The 26,742-nt window shown below is 36.8% G+C and overlaps 5 protein-coding genes across 6 annotated transcripts; 2 read left to right on the top strand and 3 right to left on the bottom strand.

The window, feature by feature from the left end:
- Positions 1 to 435: 435 nt before the first annotated feature.
- LOC141841040 (uncharacterized) lies at positions 436 to 2,690 on the bottom strand. The gene is made up of 5 exons (XM_074729167.1): positions 2,255 to 2,690; positions 2,019 to 2,152; positions 1,114 to 1,261; positions 709 to 815; positions 436 to 623 (listed from the first exon to the last, which is right to left on the bottom strand). The coding sequence occupies exons 1-5, from the start codon at positions 2,535 to 2,537 to the stop codon at positions 582 to 584; spliced, it is 714 nt and encodes a 237-aa protein (XP_074585268.1). The 5' UTR covers positions 2,538 to 2,690; the 3' UTR covers positions 436 to 581.
- Positions 2,691 to 4,391: 1,701 nt separating this feature from the next.
- LOC141838349 (protein neprosin-like) lies at positions 4,392 to 6,486 on the top strand. Its single transcript, XM_074725798.1, has 7 exons — positions 4,392 to 4,580; positions 4,852 to 4,938; positions 5,036 to 5,290; positions 5,385 to 5,549; positions 5,643 to 5,696; positions 5,795 to 5,941; positions 6,031 to 6,486. The coding sequence occupies exons 1-7, from the start codon at positions 4,392 to 4,394 to the stop codon at positions 6,406 to 6,408; spliced, it is 1,275 nt and encodes a 424-aa protein (XP_074581899.1). The 3' UTR covers positions 6,409 to 6,486.
- A 1,661-nt stretch (positions 6,487 to 8,147) lies between these two features.
- LOC141839313 (phosphatidate cytidylyltransferase 1-like) lies at positions 8,148 to 15,103 on the top strand. 2 transcript variants are annotated; one of them, XM_074727037.1, is made up of 13 exons: positions 8,148 to 8,264; positions 8,501 to 8,528; positions 9,460 to 9,566; positions 9,791 to 10,044; positions 10,191 to 10,342; positions 11,360 to 11,501; positions 12,258 to 12,414; positions 13,068 to 13,115; positions 13,199 to 13,285; positions 14,144 to 14,272; positions 14,348 to 14,404; positions 14,732 to 14,815; positions 14,908 to 15,103. In XM_074727037.1, the coding sequence occupies exons 3-13, from the start codon at positions 9,489 to 9,491 to the stop codon at positions 14,989 to 14,991; spliced, it is 1,272 nt and encodes a 423-aa protein (XP_074583138.1). In that variant the 5' UTR covers positions 8,148 to 8,264; positions 8,501 to 8,528; positions 9,460 to 9,488; the 3' UTR covers positions 14,992 to 15,103. The 2 variants fall into 2 exon arrangements, with proteins under 2 accessions (XP_074583138.1, XP_074583140.1); XM_074727039.1 differs by lacking the exon at positions 8,501 to 8,528.
- A 4,350-nt stretch (positions 15,104 to 19,453) lies between these two features.
- Positions 19,454 to 20,998, bottom strand: LOC141841047 (putative UDP-rhamnose:rhamnosyltransferase 1). Its single transcript, XM_074729172.1, has one exon. It carries the CDS (start codon positions 20,996 to 20,998, stop codon positions 19,610 to 19,612), a length of 1,389 nt encoding a protein of 462 aa, XP_074585273.1. The 3' UTR covers positions 19,454 to 19,609.
- Positions 20,999 to 23,789: 2,791 nt separating this feature from the next.
- LOC141837171 (putative UDP-rhamnose:rhamnosyltransferase 1) lies at positions 23,790 to 24,266 on the bottom strand. Its single transcript, XM_074724619.1, has one exon. It carries the CDS (start codon positions 24,264 to 24,266, stop codon positions 23,790 to 23,792), a length of 477 nt encoding a protein of 158 aa, XP_074580720.1.
- Positions 24,267 to 26,742: the final 2,476 nt, after the last annotated feature.

Raw genomic sequence — 26,742 nt, 5'->3', positions numbered from 1 at the left:
ATGAAAGGTAGGTTGGGGACAAGAAGAAGGAATCAAACGGATATAAATAGTTAAGTATATATACAGGATGAGTAGAAGTTTTTGAGGGGAGAAACAAAAGTGTTCTTGATTTGTCACCATGTCTGTGTTTGGAATAGTCACAGGGGACATATTGGTTAAAGGGGTATTAGAAACAATAGGAACAATTGCCATATTAGACTCCGAGCCAGTTGCTCCTTCACAATATTGACGACTTGCCGTAGGAGAAGTACATGATATCGATCTTTGCTGTGGATGTGTACATCCGGAATGAAGAAAGTTTCTTTTTTATTTCCTTCCACTTATATATGTTACACTTGTATGGTTTTTATCGAGCAAGAATCACCAAAGCTGGATAGAATACACAAAATTCTCAGGAGCAGCATTACAAACAATCATCATATTCTCTTAGACTATATGGTTTTGTTATTCATCATCATACATTGGCTAAACGAACTGAACTGATACCAATCCATTTACAATATTTGAAGAAGATGCACAGTTGTTATCGACTTTGATGCATGATATCGTAGATAGAATGGAAGACGGCGGGTTTACTGCTGCTAAAACTTGCAGTTCCTCTTCAAATAATTCACCATTTCTTGCTGCATCATATACAACAAAGCATGTGTTTACTTGTAGCTGAAAAATGTTATTAACTGTGCTAGATGTCAGATGAGGCAAACTCACAATTAAGCAGAGAAGAATGCAACCAATTGCCCCAGGAAACAAGGCATACCAGTAGTTTAGATGATGAAACTTGGCACCATCAATGAACATAATGGGTAAGCTTGCAGCTGCATTTCCACAATTAGCATAGTTAATACGATCAGACTTGAATGGGCAAAAATCGCTAAAAGTTTTGTTAAAATAAGCAGGAAAACTACCAGAACATCAAGATTTTCAACCTGAGAAAGTGTCCGAGTGCACCAGTTATTGCTTACAAATATGACCATTATGTCACAAAATTAAGATGCATGTAATAGCATGTTTCGCCTGTAAAGTTCATAGATGGTCCAGTATCGAGTTCATTCTATGCTTGATGACCTGAAAAGAAGCTGGGATGAATGCAGAAAACATAGTGAGGATATGCACCTGGAGGATGAGTAGCGCCTGTGGTAATCATGAATGCCATACATGCAGCAAGAGCAGCTGCTCTTGCCAACCATCCTGGTCCAAATATTGAAAGTGCCAAGACACCAAAGACTGCACAGCCAATCTGAGCAACAAACATATTGTACTTCTGCACCACAATCCATCGTACGACCATTTGTGAGTGTTCTCGAAAAAATAAGTAACAGAGAACATTTACATGGTGATGGTAATGGATGAGAGAAATGGTCACATTAGAAAAGCAGCATTATGTGGAAACTGGTTATCAGTTCATCTTCCTGTCAACAATACATTCAGAAAAGTAAAAAACTGACCAAATTACTGCCTCTCCTTCTATTTACTTTACAGTAGTTTGTTATACAAATCATAAACATCATGAGCAATAGTTTACTTTATCCATGTAACTGATGCAAACATTAACCCTTTATGCTCAATTCAGAAATTGCAAAGAAATTGTGCTGACTGCTATGAACCAATATATCTAAGCTTGGCACTTATAAATTGTTGAAGTAGATGATGCAAATCACGCATTTTTTGGTTGTGACTAGCCAATTCATGATTCTCATGGATCAAATAGTGCATCAAATATGTTGTTATTGATTATCCAGATAGGCCACAGTTACTACAACCAAACACATTGCAAATTCGAATTGATATCGGTGTGTGTTGATGAACACAGCTGGTAGTTACTCCCATCAACCCTAAAAATGCCTCCTTTTCCCCTCTCTACCAAGTAGATTCTAACTCCACCGTCAGCTATCAGAGAACTCCAATGGATGGATCATGGATTATGATATCAAATGCTTGCATAGAGATATGAAACACAGACCAGTTTAATCCAAGAACGAGAACAAGAACAAGAGCAGGAACAGGAACAGGAACATTACGTGGGCAGCAGGAGCATTGGGGGTGGTGAACAACACAGCGCACACGGCCCCGAGAGGAGCAATCGTGAACGAAAGGCCTCTGCTAGCCGCCACCTGATCCATCCTCCCCAGAAGCGCCATCGCGGCGAACGCACCTGCGCAGCGCCCAATTCGTAAACCTAATTGAGACCCATCTCTTCACCAGTAGACGATTCTCTCACTATACCACACAAATGAAACTGCATGCAAAAAAGCACCTGCCGATGGCCACACGACGTCACTGAGGCTGAGACCGGCGGCCGCCAGCCCTTTCCCCGGGGGCTTCCACCACTCCTGCCATCCTCTCTCCAAGCTTCCGCTGCTGGCGCCGCTGCTCGACCGGACGACGAGTCGGTGCCGACGGCCGCTGGTGCAGCCGGTTGGACCATAGGATGCCAAAGATCCGATTTTTATGCCTAATTTTGACTTCGTTTTAGCGTGGAAGAGGAGTAATGGCAGAGAAGCTGGTAAGCTCCTCAACAACTGCTGTTGAGCAGCCATTTCTCTCGATCAATCGACCAAGTGAGGAAGATGGTGTATACTCGAGTGAAGAACAGCAACAATCGCCAATAGAGAGAAAAAGCGGAACTCTTGGGCTGTGGAGAGGGCCGCGCGAGAGAGCCAGCGAGCGGAGAGCGAAGGACAAGAAGAGGCTCTTCAGCGGCTCGGAAAGCCATCTGAACTGCAAAGCCACTTTTTTCACCTTTTTGTTTGTTTGTTTTTTATCAACTGAAAAAAAACAATTTTTTTGCTTTTGAAATTTTCAGAGGAGATTTGTTGGTATTGGATCACACATATTTTATGGCTGAAATGGAGGTTGACATTGAGCCTCTCATGTTGCCCTCAATCAATCACTATTGCGATTAATTACAATTTCCCGAAAATCTAGTGGAAAAAGAAGTTAAATTTTCACAAACCAATTGTTCTTAGTATATGAATTCGAATCCATAAGTCCACGGGTGATAATCAAATTGAAATCTACAACAACGAGATGATCCCTCAGTCCTTTATATATTTTAGGTCTGTTTAAGCCATCAAAGATAACGTCTGTCCATTGAACTGAAAAATAAATTCCAATAAAAGAGTCTTTTAAATAGATGCTATGATGAGAGTGCATGAAAAGGAAGGGGAAAGAGGAAAGGGAATAATTTAGCTTTAAGGATGGGCTTAAATGGGATAAGATTCTCTGTATAAGCTTTGTTAACTATCATCCATGGCATCAAAGGACATTTTTAAGGACATTTTTTTTCCCTTTCTAAGCACTTTGTGCCAAGTGAAGCATGAGGAGATTAGATTCCTCGATGTTGCACAGCAATGGAGATGGCCCAACTCAGCTTTGTTGCTGGTGGACAGAGGAAATTTGCATTATTCCAATTTTTTTATTTTCAATCATGGAGAAGGTAAGACCCATTTCAGAATCGACAATGCAGAATCCTTAGCCGTGACTATTTTACACAATTCGTCCATGATTTCATTGTCTCCAAGATTAATTATTTAGATTTCCTGCAACATGAACTGCTCTGTGTCAGTGTTCAAAGAACGAAGATTATACATGCATTTGAACGACCAACAAGCATGATGTTTAGAAGATGTTAAAAAAAAGTTTCACCATCATGGCGCTGATTTTCTGTTTAAACTATTTGCATGGCCTGTTCTGCTTCATTAACTACGGGTTTCTCAGATCTTCATGTCTCTAGTGTCCTATTAACCTGACGACCAAACATTAGTCAATTTCCAGGCCTGTTAATGGATTACATGAGCTTCTCAGTTGGTGCCGCGCAACAATGACATCCACGGTCCTTTTTCATGAACGCACGAGAGCTTCCATGAATCCAAGGTCGGAGGCGCCCAACTCGCACGTGCCTGCTTGGGTGGGATTCGAGGGAGGCAGAGAGAGTGCTGTTGCAGCCGTAAAAAGCGTGCTGCGGAGGGGAAAAGCCAAGCGGAGAGAGAGACCATTGTCGAAGGATTCATCTTTTTATCTGGCTGACGAGCTTCTTCGCTCTCGGCACGGGAAGAGGAAGACGACAGCGACTGCTATCATGCTATGTTAACGTCTTCCTTTGCGGTTTATAATAATGACATTACGTCGCTGCTACAAGTCTGTGTGTGTTTGAGAGGGAGAGAGAGGCCGCATTCGCATCTTTTCTGGTCCGAGCTGCTCTGCTCCACGTTCACGGAGGGAGTCTCTACCTTCGGCTCGTCACCAGCTCTCCTCCCTCCTCTCTTTTCTTCTCCCGAGGAGAGATGCGAAAGCAAGAGTTTGAAGCTGTTTAGGGTGAAAAAGGAGCTAACTTTGCGGAGAAATTTTATGGTGGTTAGAGTTAGAGAATAGCAGTACTGAAGGAGGAGTGGATGGCTGTCCTCGTTATCAGGAGGCGCTGGATGTTGCGGCTGATGCTTCTGGTTGTGGCGGCGGCGGCCGGGGCAGCTGTCCACTTCCCGCGCGCCGTGGCAGCGAGCGGTCGCTCGGCCGCAAGGCACAGGCTGGAGGTGCAGCGGCACCTCAAGAGGCTCAACAAGCAGACCTTTACGAGCATAAAGGTCTGTCCTTTCTTCATTTTCTCCACGAGTTGTGTTACCTTTTCCAATGATCTTGTTCTTGTGTTCGTTGTTGTTGTTTTTTTTAACTTCTTCCATTTCCTGGCACGATTTAACATCCTCTGATGCGAGTTCATTTTCTTAAAACTTTGTCTACTTCCCGTTCATCTACTTGATTGACAAGTGAAAGCTTCAATGATTTGTTTGGTGATGCACTTTTTTTTACATCCTTCCGTTTGAAAAGCTACAATTTTAACTTTAAAAAGTAATGCAGAGTCCTGATGGAGATATCATAGACTGCGTGCACGTCTCTCACCAACCAGCCTTCGATCACCCTTTCCTCAAGAACCACACTATTCAGGTCGCTTCCTCTCTTCTTGTTCCTCTCCACTTTCTCTCCTTTTCATGGATGCTAATTTCTCTCCACTTTTCTAATGCTCTCGTGCCAAATGTCTCAGATGAAGCCAGCTTTCTACCCAGAAGGCCTACTGTTTGACGAGAGCAAGGCTGCATCAGAGAAGAAGACTCCCTCCATGGCTCAACTATGGCATCAGAACGGGAGGTGCCCTGAAAACACCGTCCCCATTAGAAGGACAAGGAGGGATGATCTGCTAAGGGCCACCTCTGTCAAACGATACGGGAAGAAAAAACACAGGAGCATTCCAAATCCAATGTCAGTCGACCCTGACCTTCTCAACGAGAGTGGTCATCAGGTAGTCAAATTAACAAGAAGAAGAAATAAACATAGAGATCAAGTTGACCAACCCTGATTTGCTCACTTGTTTGTTGTTGAATCTTTTTGAGTAGCATGCAATTGCTTATGTAGAGGGGGATACCTATTACGGAGCGAAGGCGACGATAAATGTTTGGGAGCCGAAGATCGAGCAGCCCGACGAGTTCAGTTTGTCTCAGCTCTGGATTCTTGGTGGCTCCTTCGGGGAGGACCTCAATAGCATTGAAGCTGGTTGGCAGGTTGCTTTGTCATTCTTGTGAACCAATTTGTCGTGGTACCGAAAAAGTTTAAAGTTCATGCAGATTAATCTCCATTGTTTTGTGTACGATCAGGTTAGCCCAGACCTGTACGGGGATAACAACACGAGATTGTTTACTTACTGGACTGTAAGTCGACATCATCCTTCTCTTCTGACTGTAATTTTGCATTTGTTGTTTAGGTTGGAGTTTTCGACTTCCTAATCGTCACTTGTGTGAAAATTTAGAGTGATTCTTATCAAGCAACTGGCTGCTACAATTTGCTCTGCTCTGGATTCATTCAAATTAACAGTGAGATTGCGATGGGCGCTACGATCTTTCCGATATCCAAATATGGAGGTTCCCAGTATGATATTAGCATACTTGTTTGGAAGGTAAAGGAGGATAAATCAACAGACAGATATCTGCAAGTTCTTCCTCATTTTATTCGACTCGTGACAAAATGATTCGATGATGTGGGTAGGATCCAAAGGAAGGGCATTGGTGGATGCAGTTCGGGGACGGCTACGTGCTAGGCTACTGGCCTTCGTTTCTCTTCTCGTACCTCGCCGACAGCGCCTCCATGATCGAATGGGGAGGTGAAGTAGTGAACTCGGAACCGGACGGCGAGCACACCTCCACTGCGATGGGCAGCGGCCGTTTCCCAGAAGAAGGATTCAGCAAGTCAAGCTACTTCAGGAACATTCAAATTGTGGATGATTCAAACAACTTGAGGGCTCCTCGAGGAATCAACACATTCACCGAGCAATCTAACTGCTATGATGTGCAGACCGGTAACAGCGATCGATGGGGGCACTTCTTCTACTACGGGGGTCCTGGAAAGAACTCGAATTGCCCATAGAAACTGCTTAGCCTCCCTCGTCTGTACATTTATTAAGCATCATATAGTGTTGGTTTTACCTTCCTTTGTGAGTTGTGACTTTGGACCTCTCAGTGGAAGAACTGAACTCGGAGAAAGCTTTAAAACACAAACACAAGTCAATCTGATTCACCTTGATCCGATATATTTTTTTTTCTCTCTTCTTTTGAAAAGAAATACTAAAAGATAATGATTGAAGTCTGGTAGTTGCCTTTGGAAGATGGAGAAACAGCTAATCCATGAACGTGCCTGATGACGATTAACAGAGCAGAGCAGCTTTTGTTTAGACCTTCCAACCAACCAGTCAATTCACTGCATGAGACAACCAGCCGATCGAAGACAAGAACAAGCTTCAATTATTCATAGATTTATCCTATAAAAAGGCCTCCAACAATCTCCGTTAACGTAAATTCCTCTCCTTTCCATTCTTCAGTAATTATCCTAGCAATTTCCCATGGAGGTATCTCTCGAGCTCAGCTCCTCACCATCGCCAAGATCGCCTTGGTTGAGACGGTTGTCAACTGACGTGGACAAGGATCAAATATGCTCTCATCTGTCGGGATTAACTGTAGTTTCTCAATTTACTTCTTCATAGATCGTGAGGTTGACCATATAAAATCATTAAAGTGATGAATTTCACCTTTTTTTTTTTTTGTTGAAGTGTATAAAAATGAAAAAGTGTAAGACTATTAGAGTGACAAATTTCAACTTTGCTAAAGTGTATAAAGATGAAGAAACTCTCAAGCAAAATTAAGTCAATTACCATGTGGTAGAATTGTCGTAATAAACAAAATCGAATCCTAATGAAGTTGTATGACTATAACCTCTCGTATGGAGACCAATTTCGATTTCATAATTTAGTTCTCTATGGAATAGTTATGGAGCCATATCTGATCTTTTGCTACAGTATATAAAGATGATAAAGGAGTGGCGTGTGTTTTATTATTGTGTAATTCATTTTTATTGCTAGAATAAAAATAATTTAAAATTTTTTTTAATGGTTTGTCTACTTAAAAATTTTAAAGTCAATGACAAGAATCTTGTTATTTATAAGATGCCACCGTCCACGACTACTTTTTTTTTTTTAATCTGTCATGTGAGAATTCAATTAATAAAAATAAATAAATAAATTTGGAAGAATATTTTTCTTTTTTTCCTTTACAAAAGAATTTGTTCCTTGTCCCCCATGATTCCTTATCCCCGCAACAAAAAATGAAAATAAAATAAAATAGAATAAATCCTTAAAATTCTTTAGTCCATAAAGTTGAGTTAAATGAAGTAAATGCGACATTTGAGTTTTGAGATAAATTTAGATATAAAAATTGGGAGCCAAAGTGAGATTCTTATGAAACTTAAGGGGGCACATGGAAATTTTCCTTGATCACTCACAGTCACAGCACCCCTCGAAATTGCATATATTTTAGATATTATCGTGAATGCCAAAAATTTAGGGTGACATTTGTATAATTATGTAAGTTTAGTATATATTTGTTAAAAATAATATTATGAAAACTAATTAAAAGTAATAAAATAGTTGTTAGAATTAATTTAATACTACTTTTAACCTTTTATTTAGGAACAAAATATAAGTGTGCTTACTGAAGTATTGAGGTTAATTATGAAATTATTGATTTTAACTGGGTGTAGATGCAAAAGGAAAACATGTTCCTAATATTGAATCGAGAGCTTTATATTAATTTCTCTGACAGTTGTTGCATTGCTCCGCCTTCTTCCCGCAGAAAACCTATTGCTTGCCTCACCATCTCTTCTCGTATCCATCGGAATCGGAAGAGCGCCAGAAGGTTGGAGGGTTCTTCTTCTTCCTTGCTTCCTCTGAGGTGAAAGTTGATTCCTTCCTCGCTGTTAATTCGTTTTCTATGCATACATTTTTTTTTTTGTAAAGATACTTTCGGATAATCCCCCTCGCCGGGCAAGAACGTTTTTGTAATTATCTCCTAACTTTTTATGCCTCACGTTTTTGGAAATTAATGGGAAAGCTTTGGTTGTGCGTTCTGTTTCCGAAGGCAATCTTTTTTATACTTTCTGATGGTTTTTGCTTCGTTTTATCGACCAGGGACGGTTGAAGGCGAGCTATCCCCAAGGTTAGGTTGTTTTCCTTTTTTTCATGTTGTGGCGATCGCTAGTTGGAGATTTTTGGTTGTAAAGGCATCTGATGGATTCTGGATGTGTTTTGTTAATTTGTCATTTGCCTTGGCTTGTTTTTTTATCATATAGCTATGTTTTGGTGTCAAAAAAGCTTTTCGAGTGGTGCTAGTGGCGCACAAGAAAGATAGACAAAGGAAAGTCCTTTAAAGTAAATTTTATTTGCTTTAAAATCAACATAGATATATACGTTTTGTAGTAGGGAAATTGTGGTTTTAGTTCAATGTTATTAAATGGAAGGAAGAAATCTACTTGGAGTAAATTGATAGATCGACTGCACTTATGTGGTATTACACTTCCGGAGCTAAGGAAAAGGATAGTTGGTTAAAACATGATTGAAGGCAGTGGTGTTTTTTGAGTAACAAATAAAGGGTAGTCCGGTGCACGAAGCTCCTGTCAATGCGGGATCCTAGGGAAAGGTTAGACCATATTGATCTATTGTATGCAATTTTACTCTGTATTGCAAGAGCTGTTTCCGCGACTCGAACCCATGACCTCTAGATCGCACGGCAGCAATTTTACCGTTGTGCCTCCCCTTCTCTCTTTAGATGTTGCCCAATAAATTCATGCCTCTCCCTTTCTCTCTCTAGATTTCTTATAACAGAGAGAATACATGTTAGCTTTGTGTGCGGTTATGATAATCACTTTTCATGTAGAATGATATAGATTCTAGAATCCATGTATTATGATTAAAGTATTTCATGTAGAATGATATAGATTCTAGAATCCATGTATTATGATTAAAGTATTTATTTGAACTCAAAAAGGTTATTTTTGTAGTACAAATAATATTTGGTAATTTTCCTATTTCAGTGTTGGATAAATGCATCTCTTTTTTTGTAGTAACTTCAACCGTGTCAAAATTTTCAGCTTGATAAATTTCAAAGCAACAAGCTGCCATGAACAGAGACAGCAGCTCTACTGACACTTCGTCAAATTATTTGGGACGGGCCCGGCATCGTAAACGACCTAGTGAGGTTGGCTATTGCATTGTCAATATCCCCGTAATTGGACAAAACTTAGTAGCTCTAGATCATTTTCAATGAATTGATGCACTTCGACCGTCCAACTTCTGTCATCTTCTTTCCTTAATTTTTGTTGGTTGCTGTGAACTTAGGGTTGATTGTCGATTGAAATATTAAATCATAAGAATGCTTATATGGTTTATTTATGGTGTTATAGATTTTGTATCCCATCTCAGGTCTCTTTGGACTCAGATAAAGCAAATGAATCAAAGCTGCTTGTTAATGACCACAATAAATACAAATCAATGCTTATTCGTACTTATTCATCAGTGTGGATGATAGCAGGTTTCTCTTTTATATTATATATGGGACACCTTTATATCTGGGCCATGATTGTTGTCATCCAAATTTTTATGGCAAGAGAACTCTTTAATCTCCTCAGAAGAGCCAATGAAGAAAGACAACTACCAGGATTTAGGCTCTTGAACTGGTATAATATGCATTTCTAATCCTATTTCTTTCCTATTGTTTTGGACGTGGCATGTCTAACTTTTAAAAAAATTCTCTCTGCATGGATTAATGGAAAATTTAGCTTGTCACTTGTTCCATTTGATTTTATTTTCTATCATCTTGCAGGCACTTTTTCTTCACTGCCATGTTGTTTACTTACGGACGCTTTCTCAGCCGGCAGCTTGTGAACACTATGACTTCAGATAAACTTTTGTTTAAGCTTGTGAGCGTGCTCATCAAATATCAGATGTTTATATGTTACTTTCTTTATATTGCAGGTTATAACTTTCCTCCAATTTTCTTTCAATTTCTTTAGCATATAAAATATTCTTGGCAATAGTCTCTTAGATGCAACATTGTTTTGCCATTAATATTTTTGTGCTTTATTAGTTAATAGTTAAAAGAATGTGTTACCTTTGAATATTCCTAATTTGTTATTTTCATTTGGAAACATAATTGTCCAGGTATTTGTTTCCCCTCCTATTTCTTTGTAGGTTCACATCTTAATTAATAGCCTATTAGACAGTGATTTAAAGTTCTTCAAAGCCAGGCAAATATCTTTGAAATAGAGTTAGTTGTAATAGCAGGATGATTCAATATTAGTGTGAGACAGATGTTGCTTTCCGTCCTGCTCATCAGTATGTAGATAATTCTCTATTTTTAAGGGTTTGTTTAATGTATTCAAGTCTGAAGCCAACTCTAGATCCTCCAAAGAAAGTTTTAGAAGTGTCACGTTGAAGAATATTAAATAAAATAGAACAGACAACTTTATCATGCACAAACAATTACAGGATATTCTTGGTTTAATCAAAGAAATTGGCTTACAAGCCTCTTATGGAAGGGAGAGGGTAAACTAAATGTTTCCATTTCGGATGGGAGCAAAGGATTGATTTTTATTTTTTTTATCTCATTGACCCTTTGGATTTGTTATTTGAATCAAAATTACATGGACAGTATGTATCACAACGCTAACTGCCTGTGGAGTGGAGCTTCGGTGGATCATCATGTTTCTGCCTCCCAAACATACTAGGGCTTTTAACTCTTATGTAGTTGGAGCTCTCCTTTATTTTTGGACCAATGATTTGTATCAAACTCCTTAGGTGTTGTCATCGTCAATGTTTAGGATTTAAAACAGTGGTATATCCGGTTAATATCTTGTTGGTCTATGATTAACCTTTCTTAATTCTGAAGGATCTTCTATTTAATCTCACTCTACATTTATTTATTATAATGCGAGCATTTTGTGGTTAATAATTTTACAGAGGAATGATCAATTTGATTGGATGGTGGCTTAGGTTTTGTCTGGTTTATTCTCACACTTAAAAACAAGAGATACAAGTATCAGTTCAGCCAATATGCATGGACTCATATGATTCTACTGATGGTATTTGTGCAGTCTGCCTTCACTGTAGCAAACATATTCGAGGGTATATTTTGGTAAATGTTCCATACTCTTGCTAATGCCCTACTTAGTGAAAGTTTAATTCTGTAAATGTCTCCTAGGATATGCATCTTTCAGTGGTATGATACTTTTAATATTTTGAAATAGTATGAAATCATTATCCCAAGTTTACTTATTTGTGTTTCCAAAGCTTATGCACTTGATGTTTATTTTGCAATGCATGGATGTTGAATACATTACTATACTAATACAACTCAGCATAAATCCATTTGAGGCATCAAATCTTGGAAAGTAGATGGTCTTAATTGTGCCTCCAGCATGTAGGGTCCAGCACTTGTTTTATGGAGGACATCTGACACCTGAAAAAAGAGTTAGGTTGTTCTGAAGTAAACATGAATTTTAACAAAATATTGAAACTAGAATGGAGTGGCCAAACATCACCAAGGTGGTTTCCTCTAGGTGTGTAGATACACACCATTTGCTCCTAACATTTCATTCATTAGCGGATGTGATCTTCAATTTAAGTATTGGAATCATTTCCTTCCCTTACAACAGTTAAAACCTATATATACCAAATGTTACATAGGTATGGTCTTGTGTTAAATGTATATTGATAATGACAAGTGATACAGGAATTTGATTCTTTTCTGCGACAATCTTTTTTAGTGGAACTAGGATTTGAACTACCATTCCTTACTATGCTGTACAGTTAGCAATCTTAATGTTGCTTATGATTTTAAGTTTTCATGTTCCTTATTTGTCTATCAACCATGAATGTCTACCTTTTACAGGTTTCTCTTGCCAGCATCGCTTATAATCATCAATGATATTGCTGCATATTTTTTTGGATTCTTTTTTGGGAGAACACCACTGATCAAACTATCTCCAAAGAAAACCTGGGAGGGTTTTATTGGGGCATCAGTTACCACATTGTTTGCTGCGTTCGTGGTGAATACAACTCCCTTCTTTGCTGGTCGCATGTTTTATCTCGATTCTCATTTGTTATCTTTTTGTCGTGTGTTGGTAGTTTATGTCATATAGTCTGGAGACTTCTCATGACTGTTATTAGCATTAATTGAGTTATTTCTTTATTCAGTCTATAGGCATTCCTTCAGCATCTTTCCAGATTAACCAGACTTTTTCCCTCCTCTTTCTCATCTTCATTTGTCAAGTGTAAATACTCAAAAGTTTGTTATGCTGTTTAGTATTATGATGAAGCAATGGAAAAGAGTGCGAGCAATCTAGAATGGAAACAAATCAGAGAATTAACCTCTAATAGAGAAAATTGGAGATGAACTGTGCATTTCTCATTAAGTGCATCAGTGGCAAGTTAAATTAACAAGGTGCAATGGTCAACATTCATGTTTTGATTTGCCTGGAAAAAAGACTTTCCAATTCTATATTGGTGGATTACAGGATTAGATGTCTCTTCTCTTGAGTTTATGTGGTTGATTATAATCTTGATTTGGTCTGTGAATACTTAATCTTGAATGTGGCGTGCCCCTACATGTGTGTATGCATGTTTGCTAAATTCATGAAATTAGACTATGTGGTTACTCAATTACTTTTTCCTTCTTAAAATTTACAAATTTCTTTTTCAGTTATCAAATATATTGGGCAGGTTTCAGTGGCTTACTTGTCCTAGAAAGGTAATAAGATTCAGCAAATATCGAATTGATTAAAATGGTATGCACTTTTCCCCTTACCATGCTAACAGATGGGTTACATGCAGGACTTGTCGACTGGATGGCTGCACTGTGATCCTGACCCTTTGTTTAAGACAGAATATTTCCCAGTATCTAGTTGGATGCAACGATGGGTACATTTCATGATATTGCACTTTTTATGCACAGATTCATTCTGTTGTATATCAAGGATTAGTTTTAAGTCTCTATTTGTTAACATCAGTACTAGATAGACTTACATCCATGGTCAAGATAAAATCCCTTTCTGTCAATGATGCATTAATTGATTGAGATGCAACTAATAATAAATTTCAAGTTTGAATTACATAAAGGAACTTTGTACTTAAGGTTTTGAGATAACTATAAGTGTATATGAACATATTTCAAAATAAGTAAAGAAGCAAGAAAAAATTAGGGTGAATGGACAATAAACTATAAGAGATTTAGCTATACTATATTATTCAACAAGGATAGATTGACGTAAATATTGATCGGGATACCATTAATAAGATAAAAAAATATATCATTGAAACTGTAATGTGCATCTTGGGCTAAAAAATCTACGAGGCTATGGTACAACCAATCTATACTATGGACCAAAGTGTGACAATTAGGAAAAACATGTAAAAAGAAAGATAAAATCAATGTGTAGTAGAGATGAGACTACTAAATTTATGTGTGAATTGCTGTAAAAGAAAAAATAGAACTACTATTTATTATCTGAGAGTGATTAGCTGTAGTTTTAATAAATAATTAAATGAAGAAAAATGGGAAAAGGATGTTATGGACATATTCAAAAATGACTAATAGACTATGTAGCAGATAAGCTATATTGGTTAGAGTTGATGGTGTAAGTAATCTAATCTCTATTGGTATAACTTATCTGTTTTAATGTGATTGATGATTTTCTTTATCTTTCTCGACAGATTGTTCCTATTCCTGTAGTTTTATAAATCGTTTCAATTGTGTCTGACATTCCTTTTTCCTTGTAGTTTCCTTTGAAAGAAATACCATATTTACCAGTGCAGTTTCATGCGTTAGCTCTTGGCCTATTTGCTTCAATAATAGCCCCATTTGGTGGATTCTTTGCAAGTGGTTTCAAGCGGGCATTTAAACTTAAGGTGATACCCCAATATCAAGTGTTGGAAACTGAGAAATTTATCGGTAATGTGATTTCTTTTGTCGAATTGTTCTAGGATTTCGGCGACAGCATTCCAGGACACGGTGGCATTACCGATAGAATGGATTGCCAGGTAAGTTGCTTGAAATCATTCTCAAACTCTATGACTTTTGCAATTAAGAATCTCTATCGATCAACTTGAACTATCAAACATTCACGTAAATGTGGAAAATGTGATTCTGTGTTCTTAGGAGCAATCTAGAGTGATCCAAACACAAACTACTTAGTGTCTTACACTCGCACAGCAAGCAACTTGGTGAATTTTAAAATGCTCTTTAGCTCGTTTCTTTGATGATTCGAGAAGTGCCCATGTTCATAATGCCTGCAACTTACAATAATTCTTTTTCTTCAATGAACAATCTAATATTTATCTCATCACTCGACTTACTACTTACCACAGATGGTTATGGCTGTTTTCGCATACATATACCATCAATCATTTGTCATGTCGCAGAGTTTCTCAGTCGAGATGATTTTCGATCAGGTATAACTTATTTCTGAATTCCTATCCGTCGTGTTTGTTTGTCTACTCATGTTGTACCAATGTTTCTTATCTCGTATTCGTCTAATATGCAGATATTACGGAACCTTACCTTTGAGGAGCAGCATTTTCTATACGAGCAACTTGGAAATATCTTACAAGGCAGGCAATCGTCCTAGTTTGTTATATGTTTCGATACAACATAAAAACAACGCAATACATGTAGTGATCAAGTCCTCAAACAGATTGCAGAAATTAAATTGAAATGATTCAGATGGCAGAATTAATTATTAAGAGCTTCATGGAGCTTGATGTTTTTTGTCTCCCTTCATGTTTTACGTTTTACCCTTTTGATCTCAGTCGTTGGATGAAGTTGTCGACGTAGGACTCATGGAGCTTCGTGTCGGCGAAGACTTCCTGTAGCTTCTCTGCGTTGCTTCTGAACTCCCTCGCTTCCTCTTCCACCATTACCACCTTCCTTATAGCCATCGCCACGTCTTCTCCGGTGAACGACCCATCGGCCTCGTTCCTCGCCACCTCCTCTCCCACCTTCATCTCCGAGCACCACCGAGCGATCAGTCCGGTGTCGATGATCAATTTATAAGAGTAGGAGATGCGATACTAATTTATAAGATCACACATGTGAACTTTTTATTCCAACATTTTTAGCAAAATGCTCTGTCAAATTTTAAGACTTTTGATTCATTAAAAAAAGTTAAACCGTTTTAGAACATATTAGGAGTACAATTTAACTGTAATATCACTACAAATTAAAAGAGTCTTTGCACTTTAATTAAGAAAAAAATTACAATTTATATACAAAAAATTTTCAAGCATAATTTTAAAAAAAATGTCTATTTTGCTTCTAAAACTTGTATTTGTCTAGGATTGATGCTGCTAAAATGTTTACAAGAAAAATGAGGTATCGAAATACATGATTGATCGCCCAAGACATGGACTGATTTGAGTAATTGATTAAGAACACTTGGCAAGAATTAAAGGGATGGCACATTAATTAAAAGGACGCCTCACTCCATTAATCCTTTTAAAATAGCATACGTATAGTTTAGTACACTATTTGATTTTAGTATATCATGCTATATTTGTTAAGTTTTGAATCAGTTTCATCAATTAATTATATGAGCATGATAAATTCTTGTTATAATAATTGTTATAATATTATAATAAGTATGATTTTATAATTATTATCATTATAATTTATAGTTATTAGAATACAAATATTATTGAATATGGTAAGTGTTGATTAGAGGAGTTATAAAATTATAATTATTATAATTATTATAATTTCGAAACTATTTAAATCATAATATTAAATTTATTTTATTTTTTTATAAATGATTATAGGATTAAATCCTTGAAATGATTGATTTCATTAAAAAAGAAAAAAAAGAATAAAAAATAATACTAAATATTATGTTTGAGGTAGTTATATTATTATTTTACTAGAAAAGCCGACGAGCAGTGTGTCTTTTAATGCACAACTTTAATTTTTGTCCAAGTCTGGTCTCAAACGTGGCCTTGTGTCCTTGTCCATGACACTTATTGTATGGAAAAATTTATTTTAATTGAAGGACAGCTGTAAGGAAAATTTTATTTTAATTGAGGACGGCTAAAACTTTATTTTAATTGAGGGACCGCTGTCGGGAAAACTTGAGTGTAATGAAAGGGCTCCCGAGGCATAGCTGTGTTAATTATGACGTAGTAGATTTATAGAAGAGGGTAAGGTTTGAATCCTGACGAAGTCAGACAATACCCTCTTGCGTCATGACCAACTGCAGTTTCTCGATTTATCTCCTTATAAATGGTCGTGAGATCGATCGTATGAGGTCGTTAAGATGACGGATTCCAATTAAAGGACTGCCCTTCTTTCCTGTCTTAAGTCAGCACCGTAAATAAATAAAATCGGATCTAATTTAATAATTGATTATTAAATTTAATAATATAAATTTATTTAATATTTTTAAAAAAATTAATAGGTTGATAAAAATTTTATTTATGAATCTGATTCACAAATATTATTTATGTTCATCAATATTAAAGAACGGAATATAAATATATTTAAATTTATTTATTTAATTTAATAAATTATTTAAATTTATTTATTTAATTAATCTTTAATATTATATGTATTGGACAAATATAAATAAATTTTTATCAAATTAAACGTCAAATTTGTTCATGAATATTTAATTCATTTACAAACCATTTAAGACACCTCTTGAATTGCTAGCTCATTAAGTCACAACAAACCAGAGTTAGATGTATTAATAGAGCACTTTCGGGACATAGCTGAGTTGGTTACGATAGAACAGATTTGTAAAAGAAGACAAAGGTTCGAATCTCGACGAATCCGAGCAATACTCTTCTCTATCGTGACCAACTACAATTTCTTGATTTACCTCCTCACGTATAAGACTGCTGAGGTAACGAATTCCACCTTATACAAAAAAAAAAAAGATATATCAATAATGTCAAATCGAGTCAAGGATGGATGATCAACTTCTTCACAAGGGACACAGAAGTGCTCAAATTTGACTAAGACTCAGTTTCAATCCACTTTCAACAAATGAAAGCTTGCTTTAGAGTTTATGAGTTTAGTTGGAATTTAAGATCAAATGAAAGCTTTACATAAGCTTTTTTTTAATGAATTTAAACATGAATATTTCAGCCCAAAGGTTACATTTTAGTTCCCTAATCCAAGCAAGTCTAGCAAATCGTATTAAAGCATATCTAATTTAAGGCGCGATGAGACATTGAAAAGGCTCGTCGACTAAAGACTCCTAAAATAGCTTGATAAATTTAAATGAGTTAAGATAGACCTCCAATATCTCTAGTTATTAATAAATTAAAAGGCAATGACATTAATATTAGCTAATTTATGAAGCCGACACATCAATTTTCATCACCCGAGTCCACTTCTGATCAACCCAAACCATTTTCATATAACGTCCCCGGGCAATTTGTTGATCTCTTCACAACTCCCCAATTGAAAATTTAATTTTTTTGATGGTATAGAGAGACGATGGCCATGAAAGCCACCAAAAAGAGGTATCACATGATAACATTATATGAAGACAGAGCGTCCACAACTGTGAATGGAAACATACAAGTCTTCCGAATATGATCTTTGCTGAGTAACAAGAGTAAAATTATTTGTCCCAATGGGCGGATTACATATCTTATAAATTTGAATAAAGCAGTGGATATCTCATCCTAGTTGGTCTCTTCTAAATGCATTTGCTCTTAGACCTGTTTCATAGAATATTTACTAAAATCCATAAGAACTCAAGCCACCTCATAATTGACGATCTCTATCCAAATTACCATAGCATCATTTTGATAGAATAAGACTCCCTCCCTCCAAATCATCATATCAAATGATATAGGGGTGCACTACCCACAGTACTAAACAATGGTAACGAAAAATTGACATTTAATGCCATTATACTCTTTGGTAACTCAGTCAGGAAATCTTTTATGAAAAGGCTTTCTACTCCATCTATTCTAAAAAAATTTATCTTTGTTGAGCCTACTTGGATTCGATTGAGGAAGGGACGTGCTGATCAAGGGATCATGCCTCCGATTGGCAAGTAGTATGGTGGGTGTGTGCCATCATCAACGTCTTAGCTTTAGTTTCTCACAGACAACATTAATTCTAAAATGAAAAAAAAAAAAAATCGAAAACTCTTAGCCAAGTGCTTTTAGAACGTTTCGGAGAGTGCTTTTAATTTAGAACGTGGATGGCCAAGCACTCCTAGCCTTCTCTGTATCAAGTGAAGAAATTCCTGTTCAAAATAAACACAAAGTCAAAAGGTGTCGATTTAGTTTTGACGAGGGCCCTCCAATACTTAAATAAGACAAAAATAGAAAATACTAGTATGGTAGCAAAAGAATGTAGAAATTAAATGAAGTATAAATGTATGAGAAAATGAGCATGACACTATCTTTGGATGGTTGTTCTTCTTTTATGATTTTTACCATGTAACAATAACTTTTATGCTATTAAATCCTCATATTGTAACATCTGATTTTACTTCTTATGATTCTGTTTTCATTTCATAACCCCTTATGATCTCATCTCCTGATAACATCTCATTGGACATTAATTTTTGATCATTATGAGTTGCTATTATTGAGTCTAACATTCTCCCTGCCCTTCGCCTCTGAGTTACAATAATAACAAGCACTGTAAGATTTCAAACTTGATTTCCGAGTACTAAATAATGTCAAAGCTAATTCTTTTTTACTTTGGCTCCCATTCTCTAGCACTCTCTGACTCCGAAACGACTCCAAATCCGATTCTGAGTACTTCGAACTCCAACTCTAATTTTCGAACACTAAATGATTTTGAATTCGATTACTGACATCGAATCTGAGAATTCTCGAATGCTTTCTAGCTTTAATTTTAATTTTGATTCCCTTTTCTTCTGCAAAAGAAAAGGGAATCTGATTCTGGAACGCTTGCCCACGAAGCCCAAATATTCCCTTTTCTTCTGCAAAAGAATTTGGAATCTGATTCAGGAACGCTTGCCCACGAAGCCCAAATATGAGGCCCAATCTATTTTCCTACGGCTTTAAATCAGTGGGTCCATCCTCAATATTATTATTTATTACAAAGTATCATTTATATTATATTGCTGAAAACATATATACTTCATTTTGCCTTATTTTTTGTTCGTCATCTGCATTGCGGATATCTGACTGACATTAGAATATGTTCCATTCGGTACATAACTTCATTATTGAGAGCTTCTTGCAGTTTATGGAACTAAATGTTTACCCTTTTGATCTCAGTCGTTGGATGAAGTTGTCCACGTAGGACTCATGGAGCTTCGTGTCGGCGACGACTTCCTGTTGCTTCTCTGCGTTCCTTCTGAACTCCTTCGCTTCCTCCTCCACCATTACCTTCCTTATAGCAATCGCCACGTCTTCTCCGGTGAACGACCCATCGGCCTCGTTCCTCGCCACCTCCTCTCCCACCTTCATCTCCGAGCACCACCGAGCGATCAGTCCGGTGTCGATGATCGACGGCAGCATCACCAGCGGGAGCCCGAACTGGAGGCTCTCGATCACCGAGCTGTATCCACAATGCGTCAGGAAGGCCCCTACAGAATTGTGCCGGAGGATCTCCAGCTGCGGAACCCAACCTTCGATCACCAGCCCGTGGCAGTGGCGCCGAGCGCCGCCGCCTCCGCTCGTTCCTGAGCCGGATGGCTTTCTTACTGCCCAAAGAAACGGCGCCGCCGAGAGCTCCAGCCCGGAGGCCAGATCTCGCTCCTGCTCTGCGCTCAGTGTCGCCTCACTCCCTATCGCGACGTAGACGACGCTCCTCGGCAGTTGCTCGCTCAGCCACCGGAGGATGGTCGTCGTCGACGACGACTCCGCTTCAGCTTGCGATGCCAGTTCGTCCGCCGGCGTGGGCAGCAGGCCAACCGGCACGACGTCGCCAGCGCAAAATCGCGCCTCGAAGAGCGATAGCCAAGGGGATTCATGCTCGAAGCAGCTCCGGAAGGCGACCAAGTTGCTCGATTTCACGACAGAGGCGATGCGTTGCACGTCGCTGATTCCGGAGGCGTTGTCTCGGTACGCCCAGATCATGCCCTTGGCCTCGTGGAGGCGCAAGGCCATGGTGGTCGGAAACGGGACGCTTTCCGGCGGCTTGGTGAGCTCCTCGGGAGGCGACGACGATGTCGTCCGGTGGATCTTCTCGAGGAAAAAGAACAAACTCGAGGCGCGAATAACAGAGAAAAACGCACAGGGGACGTTGAGCTCAGCGGCGATGGCCGGCGCCCAATGCTGGCAGAAGTCGAGGATCACCCAGTCTGGCTTTGTCGACCGGAGGAAGCACTCGAAGGGACTCTGCAGCCCGTCGAGCGCCTTCTTCAAGTACTGAATTTGGTCCGGAAGGAGGTCATTGGTGGACTCGGCGTCGGGCGGGAGGTGTTCGACGGGCGGCAAAGGTAAGGGGACGAAGTCAATGAGCGGTGCGGCATCGGGAGGGAGTTTGGGGAGGCGGGCGATGTTTCTCGGGGTGGAGAGGAAGGAGACGCGGTGGCGTCGCTTGGCCAGAGACTTGGAGAGGCGGAGAAAGGGGAGCATGTGGCCGAAGGCGAGCCAGGGGAAGACGGCGATGTGAAGAGAAGCTCCATCTCCGTGATCCGCCATGATCGTAACGAAAGGCGGACGGCAACAGTAATTTATAAGACGTCAAAATTTTATTCCAACATTCTAGCAAAATGCTCTTCAAATTTTAAGACTTCTTTTTTTTTTTTTTTTATCAGGAGGACAATTTAACGCTAAGTATCACTACAAATTTAAAGAGTTTTTGCATTTTAATTAAGAAAAAAATTACAATTTATATACGAAAAAATTTCAAGCATAATTTTAAGAAAAATGTTCTTTTAAAATGACATATTTATCATACACTATTTAATATCATGTCATGTTTATTAAATTTTGAATCGGTCTCATCAATTTGAAATAAATCTACGTTCTAATAATTATGATTTTTTAATTATTATCATAATTATGATAATTATAATTTATAGTTATTATAATATAAATATTATTGAATAAAATAAATTTATATTTTAACTATTATAAAATTATAATTATTATAATATAAATATTATTAAATAAGATAGATTTACATTATAGTAATTATAAATTTATAATTATTATAATATAAATATTATTAAATAAGATAGATTTACATTATAGTAATTATAAAATTATAATTATTATAATATAAATATTATTGAATGGATTAAATCCACTTAATCGATTCAAAGTTAATACCTAAGATAAAAGATAATAATATTAAATATTATATGTGAGATTAGCTATATTATTATTATTTTAAGAGAAAAAAGTTGACAAGACGAGAAAAAATTGTGTCGGTCTCCGACATGTCCATGGCACTTATTGTACGGAATGCTTTATTTTAATTGAAGGACAGGACATGACATGACATGACAGCTGTAAGGATAACTTTATTTTAACTGAGAGAGAGAGACCACAGTACGAAAAACTTTATTGTAATTAAAGGGCTCTTCTCCTTCTTTCCTATCTTAACTTCTTAAGTAGGACCTTAAATTAAATTAGATAAAACGGAGTCAAATTTCATAATCTTTAAATTTATTTGATAAATTAATTAAGGCAGTCGAATTTAAAATAAATTAAAATTTTAAAATGATTATTTTATTTTTTATAAGAGTTAGTTTTATTTAAATTTGACTTAGCGTTCACATCAACTTGCCATTCAAATTTATTTAATTGATTATTAAATTTGATAGTATAAATTTATTTATTAAATTTAATTTTTATTTTTATTTAATATGTTAATAAATTTTTTATTGATAATTATATTATTCACGAGCTGCGCATAAATATTCAAATTTATTTATCTAATTTAATAATTTTTTTAAAAAATTATGTATTTAATTCATAATAAATATAAAAAAAAGTTCAATATCAAATTTATTCATTAATATTTGATTGCTCCATTTTTACAAGGCGTAAATATTCATTTAAAAATGGAATTTATCTAATTGAATAGATTGAAATCCAATTAATTAAGTTTTATAAATAAAATTGATCGAATTTTATTATTAAAATTAAATAAATTAATATAAAATCTATTTAATTTGATTAACTATTAAATTAATTTAAAAAATTTATCAATCCATTGAGATTAAATAATCGAGTTGATTTAATTTAGTAGCGGAGTTATACAATTATTGTCCATTCAAATGTAACAATTGACTACTCATAATATAACATTCAATTAATATCGATTTGATTTTTAAAAGTTTAAAATCGACATGAATAAATCAAAATAATTAATATTTTTTAAAAAATAATCAAATTTCTAAATTAACTGAACTTCTTAATTCAATGGATTTGATGAGTTATTTAGATTTTAGTCATTCCTATTTTTCTTATGCAAATAATAAGAATAATAATAATAATAATAGAGAGATTAGATGTTATACACCACTCCAAAGGTCTCAATTGCTTCCGTTTCTAGGACCACAAATGAAATGAAAATGCTTTTCCGTTAGTTTACAACTGTTTAAGGCCACGAAGAGCACAGCCTCTTGAATTGCTGGCTCATTGAGTCGCAACAAAATAAAGTTAGATGTATCAATTGAGCCAAATCGAGTAACCAACCTCACAAGGGGCACAAAGGTGCTCATATTTAACTAAGACGTAGATTCAATCCAATTTCAACAAATGAAATCTTACTTTAAAGTTTGTGAGTTTAGTCGGAATTTAAGATCAAATGAAAGTTAGATACGTTATTTTTCAAATTAATTTATGTTGAAAATTTGAATGGAAATAAAAGGTAGTGAAAAAAGGAGGCACCTTTGTGAATAAGAATATAGTGTCACATTAGAAGTTTCAGGCATAGTAGTTGGTCTATATTGTATCACAAGCATTGATGTTATGAACAAATGCATGGAGAGAGGCTCTCTCTAATGTGTGGGTGCGCAAGGGCTACAAATAAAGAGCCCGGATTGCACTACCTGCAAGACAACTTGTGTGTGAGCAATATTTGTACGCATTGAATATCGGGCCAACAGTTGACATCTTGGCATCTCCACCTTTTACAAAAGAGTTCCTCTCTCCGGAATGTCTTTTAAGTCAAGGTTACTATGAACTAGTAGCGGATAAAACTCCAATGATTTGTTAGGAAATGTACGTCAAGCTTGGCCTGTCTAGTGAGTTCACTTGCCTCCGTTAAATTACTTCTTGATTCATTAACTCATTCAGTCCGCTCAATTTGCATTATCATTTTTTATGCTTCGATACAATATTAAAACATAAAGTCCACAAACAAATTGCAGAAATTAAATTGAAATGATTCAGATGGCAGAATTATTAAGAGCTTATTGCATGAAATTCATGGAGCTTGATGTTTTTTTTTTTGGTGTCTCCCTTCATGTTTTACGTTTTACCCTTTTGATCTCAGTCGTTGGATGAAGTTGTCCACGTAGGACTCATGGAGCTTCGTGTCGGCGAAGACCTCCCCTTGTTTCTCTGCGTTGCTTCTGAATGCCTTCCCTTCCTCTTCCACCATCACCTTCCTTATAGCCACCGCCACGTCTTCTCCGGTGAACGACCCGTCGGCCTCGTTCCTCACCACCTCCTCTCCCACCTTCATCTCCGCGCACCACCGAGCGATCAGTCCGGTGTCTATGATCCACGGCAGCATCACCAGCGGGAGCCCGAACTGGAGGGCCTCGATCACCGAACTGTATCCGCAGTGAGTCAGGAAGGCCCCCACAGAATTGTGCCGTAGGATCTCCAGCTGCGGAACCCAACCTTCGATCACCAGGCCGAGGCGGTGGCGCCGAGCGCCGCCGCCTCCGCCCGCTTTCCCTTCGATATAGGGGTGCAAACCGAGATACAGGTTGTCCCCAATGGCCATGCTTTCCCTTCGATAGTGAGTCTTCCTTACTAGGTTAGAATCTCCATCGATGGCTCCTCCAACAATCACATTAATAACACCTCAGGTAAGAAGAACCATCTGTTGTTTCTCCATGTTATTTCGTTCTATGGGTCCAAAGACTGAGTCACGTAAAGGCAGTCCTGGGCTGGGTTATAGCCCAACTCTTACGTAGCTCAATACTTGTAATAATTTCAAACTAAATTGATTGGTATAATTTTTCAAACTGGATCAATTGGTATAATTTTTCATTGCATTGCATGTATATCCATACACAATCCCGTACTGTACATTTATTATATATATAAATTTTATTAAGGATTGAATTTTTAATAAAATAAATAAATAAACAAATTGAAAGTGTGTGATTTAAAATTGAATTAGGATCGAATAAAATTATTGGGTATGCATGAAGATAAGAACTATGTTCATCCAAATCGGAGTTGTTTGACTAAGTTATGATCGAATAAAATATAATTGGATTAAACTGGTTCAATTGATTTAAAACAAATTAAGAAATTTTTAAAAAGTTTATTTTCGCCTCTCTTTGCTTTTTATTCTCTTTCACATGGGCAATCTCACTCCCATTGCCTTACGCTCAAGTCTCAACGTGTTGACTTTTTCCTTGTATCTTCTCCTTGACTCAATCCTTCCTTCTCCGTGTTTTTTTACTTCCCAATCGTAGTTTAGTTAGTTTAATTTCTCTCTTCTCTAACACCTACTCTCGTTTCTTCTTTCTCTTCTCAAGAGTAATAATTTTCCTTCTTCACTTTCTTTTGTCATTTTTCAACTGACGAATAGCAACCCTAATCCTTCTTTATCATCGGAGTTAGTCGAGATTATTATCAAAAAATGGTAAGAGTTTCATTCTCTTTTCTTCATCTTTATTTATTTGTTTTGTTAAACAATATAATAATATAATATAATCATGATTTTTAAAGTAAATTATATATAATTTATTATATTAAGTTTAAGTACATCCAAATATTATAATTAATTTATAGATTCGTGTTAATTTGTACATGTCAGAATACTGCTACCGAGCCCTTTTATATTTTCTGAGTTTGGTCCCTTGGTACGAATACGATAGGGGGTGTGATCGAGTGATAAGGAGCTGCCTGCACCTCAACTTCTCCTTACTCCAAAAGCAATTGAAGTGGAATGAGTTTCCTTGATTCTCTTTATCTACGGGTAGAGACTCGACTCTTGTAGGCTTGGATGGTGTGATCATACTCCATATTCATAAGGATATATAGGATGTCTGAGCATCTACTGATCTGTAGGGTCTGTTCTTGAACGAACATTGTTTTAAAGGCTTCGATAGTAAGCGTTCCAGGATGTCTCAACCGAGAAGGTTGGAACCACATCGGCTGGACTTTGCCCACTCGGGACAAACCTTCTCCGTGATGTGATGTGATGTGATGTGATCCTCCTAGCTCCTTGGAGACCTGCTTTTCCCCCCTCCCATCTGACAGCCCCCCTCCCTCCCACCTCCTCTCTCTCGCTTTTAAATTACACTTTTATCCTTTCCTTTTTATTTATTTATTTTTTATTCTTTTTAAATTTTTAAAAAATTAATTAAAAAAATAAAAACTAAATAAAATTTAAAATTTAAAAACAAAATTAATTTAAAAATAAAACTAAATAAAAATTAAATAAAATTAAAAAATATATAAGTATTAATGAAAAAATAATAAATAAAATTATTTTTAAAAATAAAATTTAATTATATATATATATAGAATTGTCAAACGGACCAACCAAAGGCGGGGCGGGCTAACCCATGGCGGGTCCATCATATGGCGAGGCGGGGCGGGCTAACCTACCAATTTAGCGGGTTGAGAAATCTCCAACCCAACCCAATTCAAAGTGGGCCGTGGGTTAGGCGGACCAACACACGTGTCTGCTAAAAAATAAAAAATATTAAAAATTTTAAGTTTGAAGTATAATTTAAATTGATTAAGTTGAAAGTTTTAAGTTTAAATTATAATTTTTAAGTTTAAATTGTATTTAAATAGATGAAACCCACTAATTTATTAAATTTTATACTTTAATTTTAAAATTTAAAATAAATAAATAAACTTTCTCGATCCGCGAGCCAATCCAAGCCCGCCGCGGGCCAACCCACGCGGGTGGCAGGCCTAGGCGGGCCAATCCACCTCAACCCATCTTAAAATGGATTGATAAAATTTCAACCCAATTCATCTAAATTTTTTAGCGGGACGGGCCAACTCGGCGGGCCTAACCCAACTTGACGGCTATATATATATAAGTATTAATGAAAAAATAATAAATAAAATTAATTTTAAAATAAAACTAAATAAAATATATATATATATATATATAAGTATTAATGAAAAAATAATAAATAAAATTAATTAAAAAAAATTATATATATATATAAGTAAAATAAAACAAAAAAACAAAAAAAAGGGGTAAAACTGGCATTTGAGTGGGA

This window comes from Curcuma longa, chromosome 11 (assembly GCF_044706935.1).
Source record: "Curcuma longa cultivar G26 ecotype Majalengka, Jawa Barat chromosome 11, ITB_CL_G26_1.1, whole genome shotgun sequence".
Classification (NCBI taxonomy): domain Eukaryota; kingdom Viridiplantae; phylum Streptophyta; class Magnoliopsida; order Zingiberales; family Zingiberaceae; genus Curcuma; species Curcuma longa.
The sequence above is the reverse complement of the archived record's forward strand: the minus strand, read 5'-3'. Positions and strand labels throughout refer to the sequence as shown.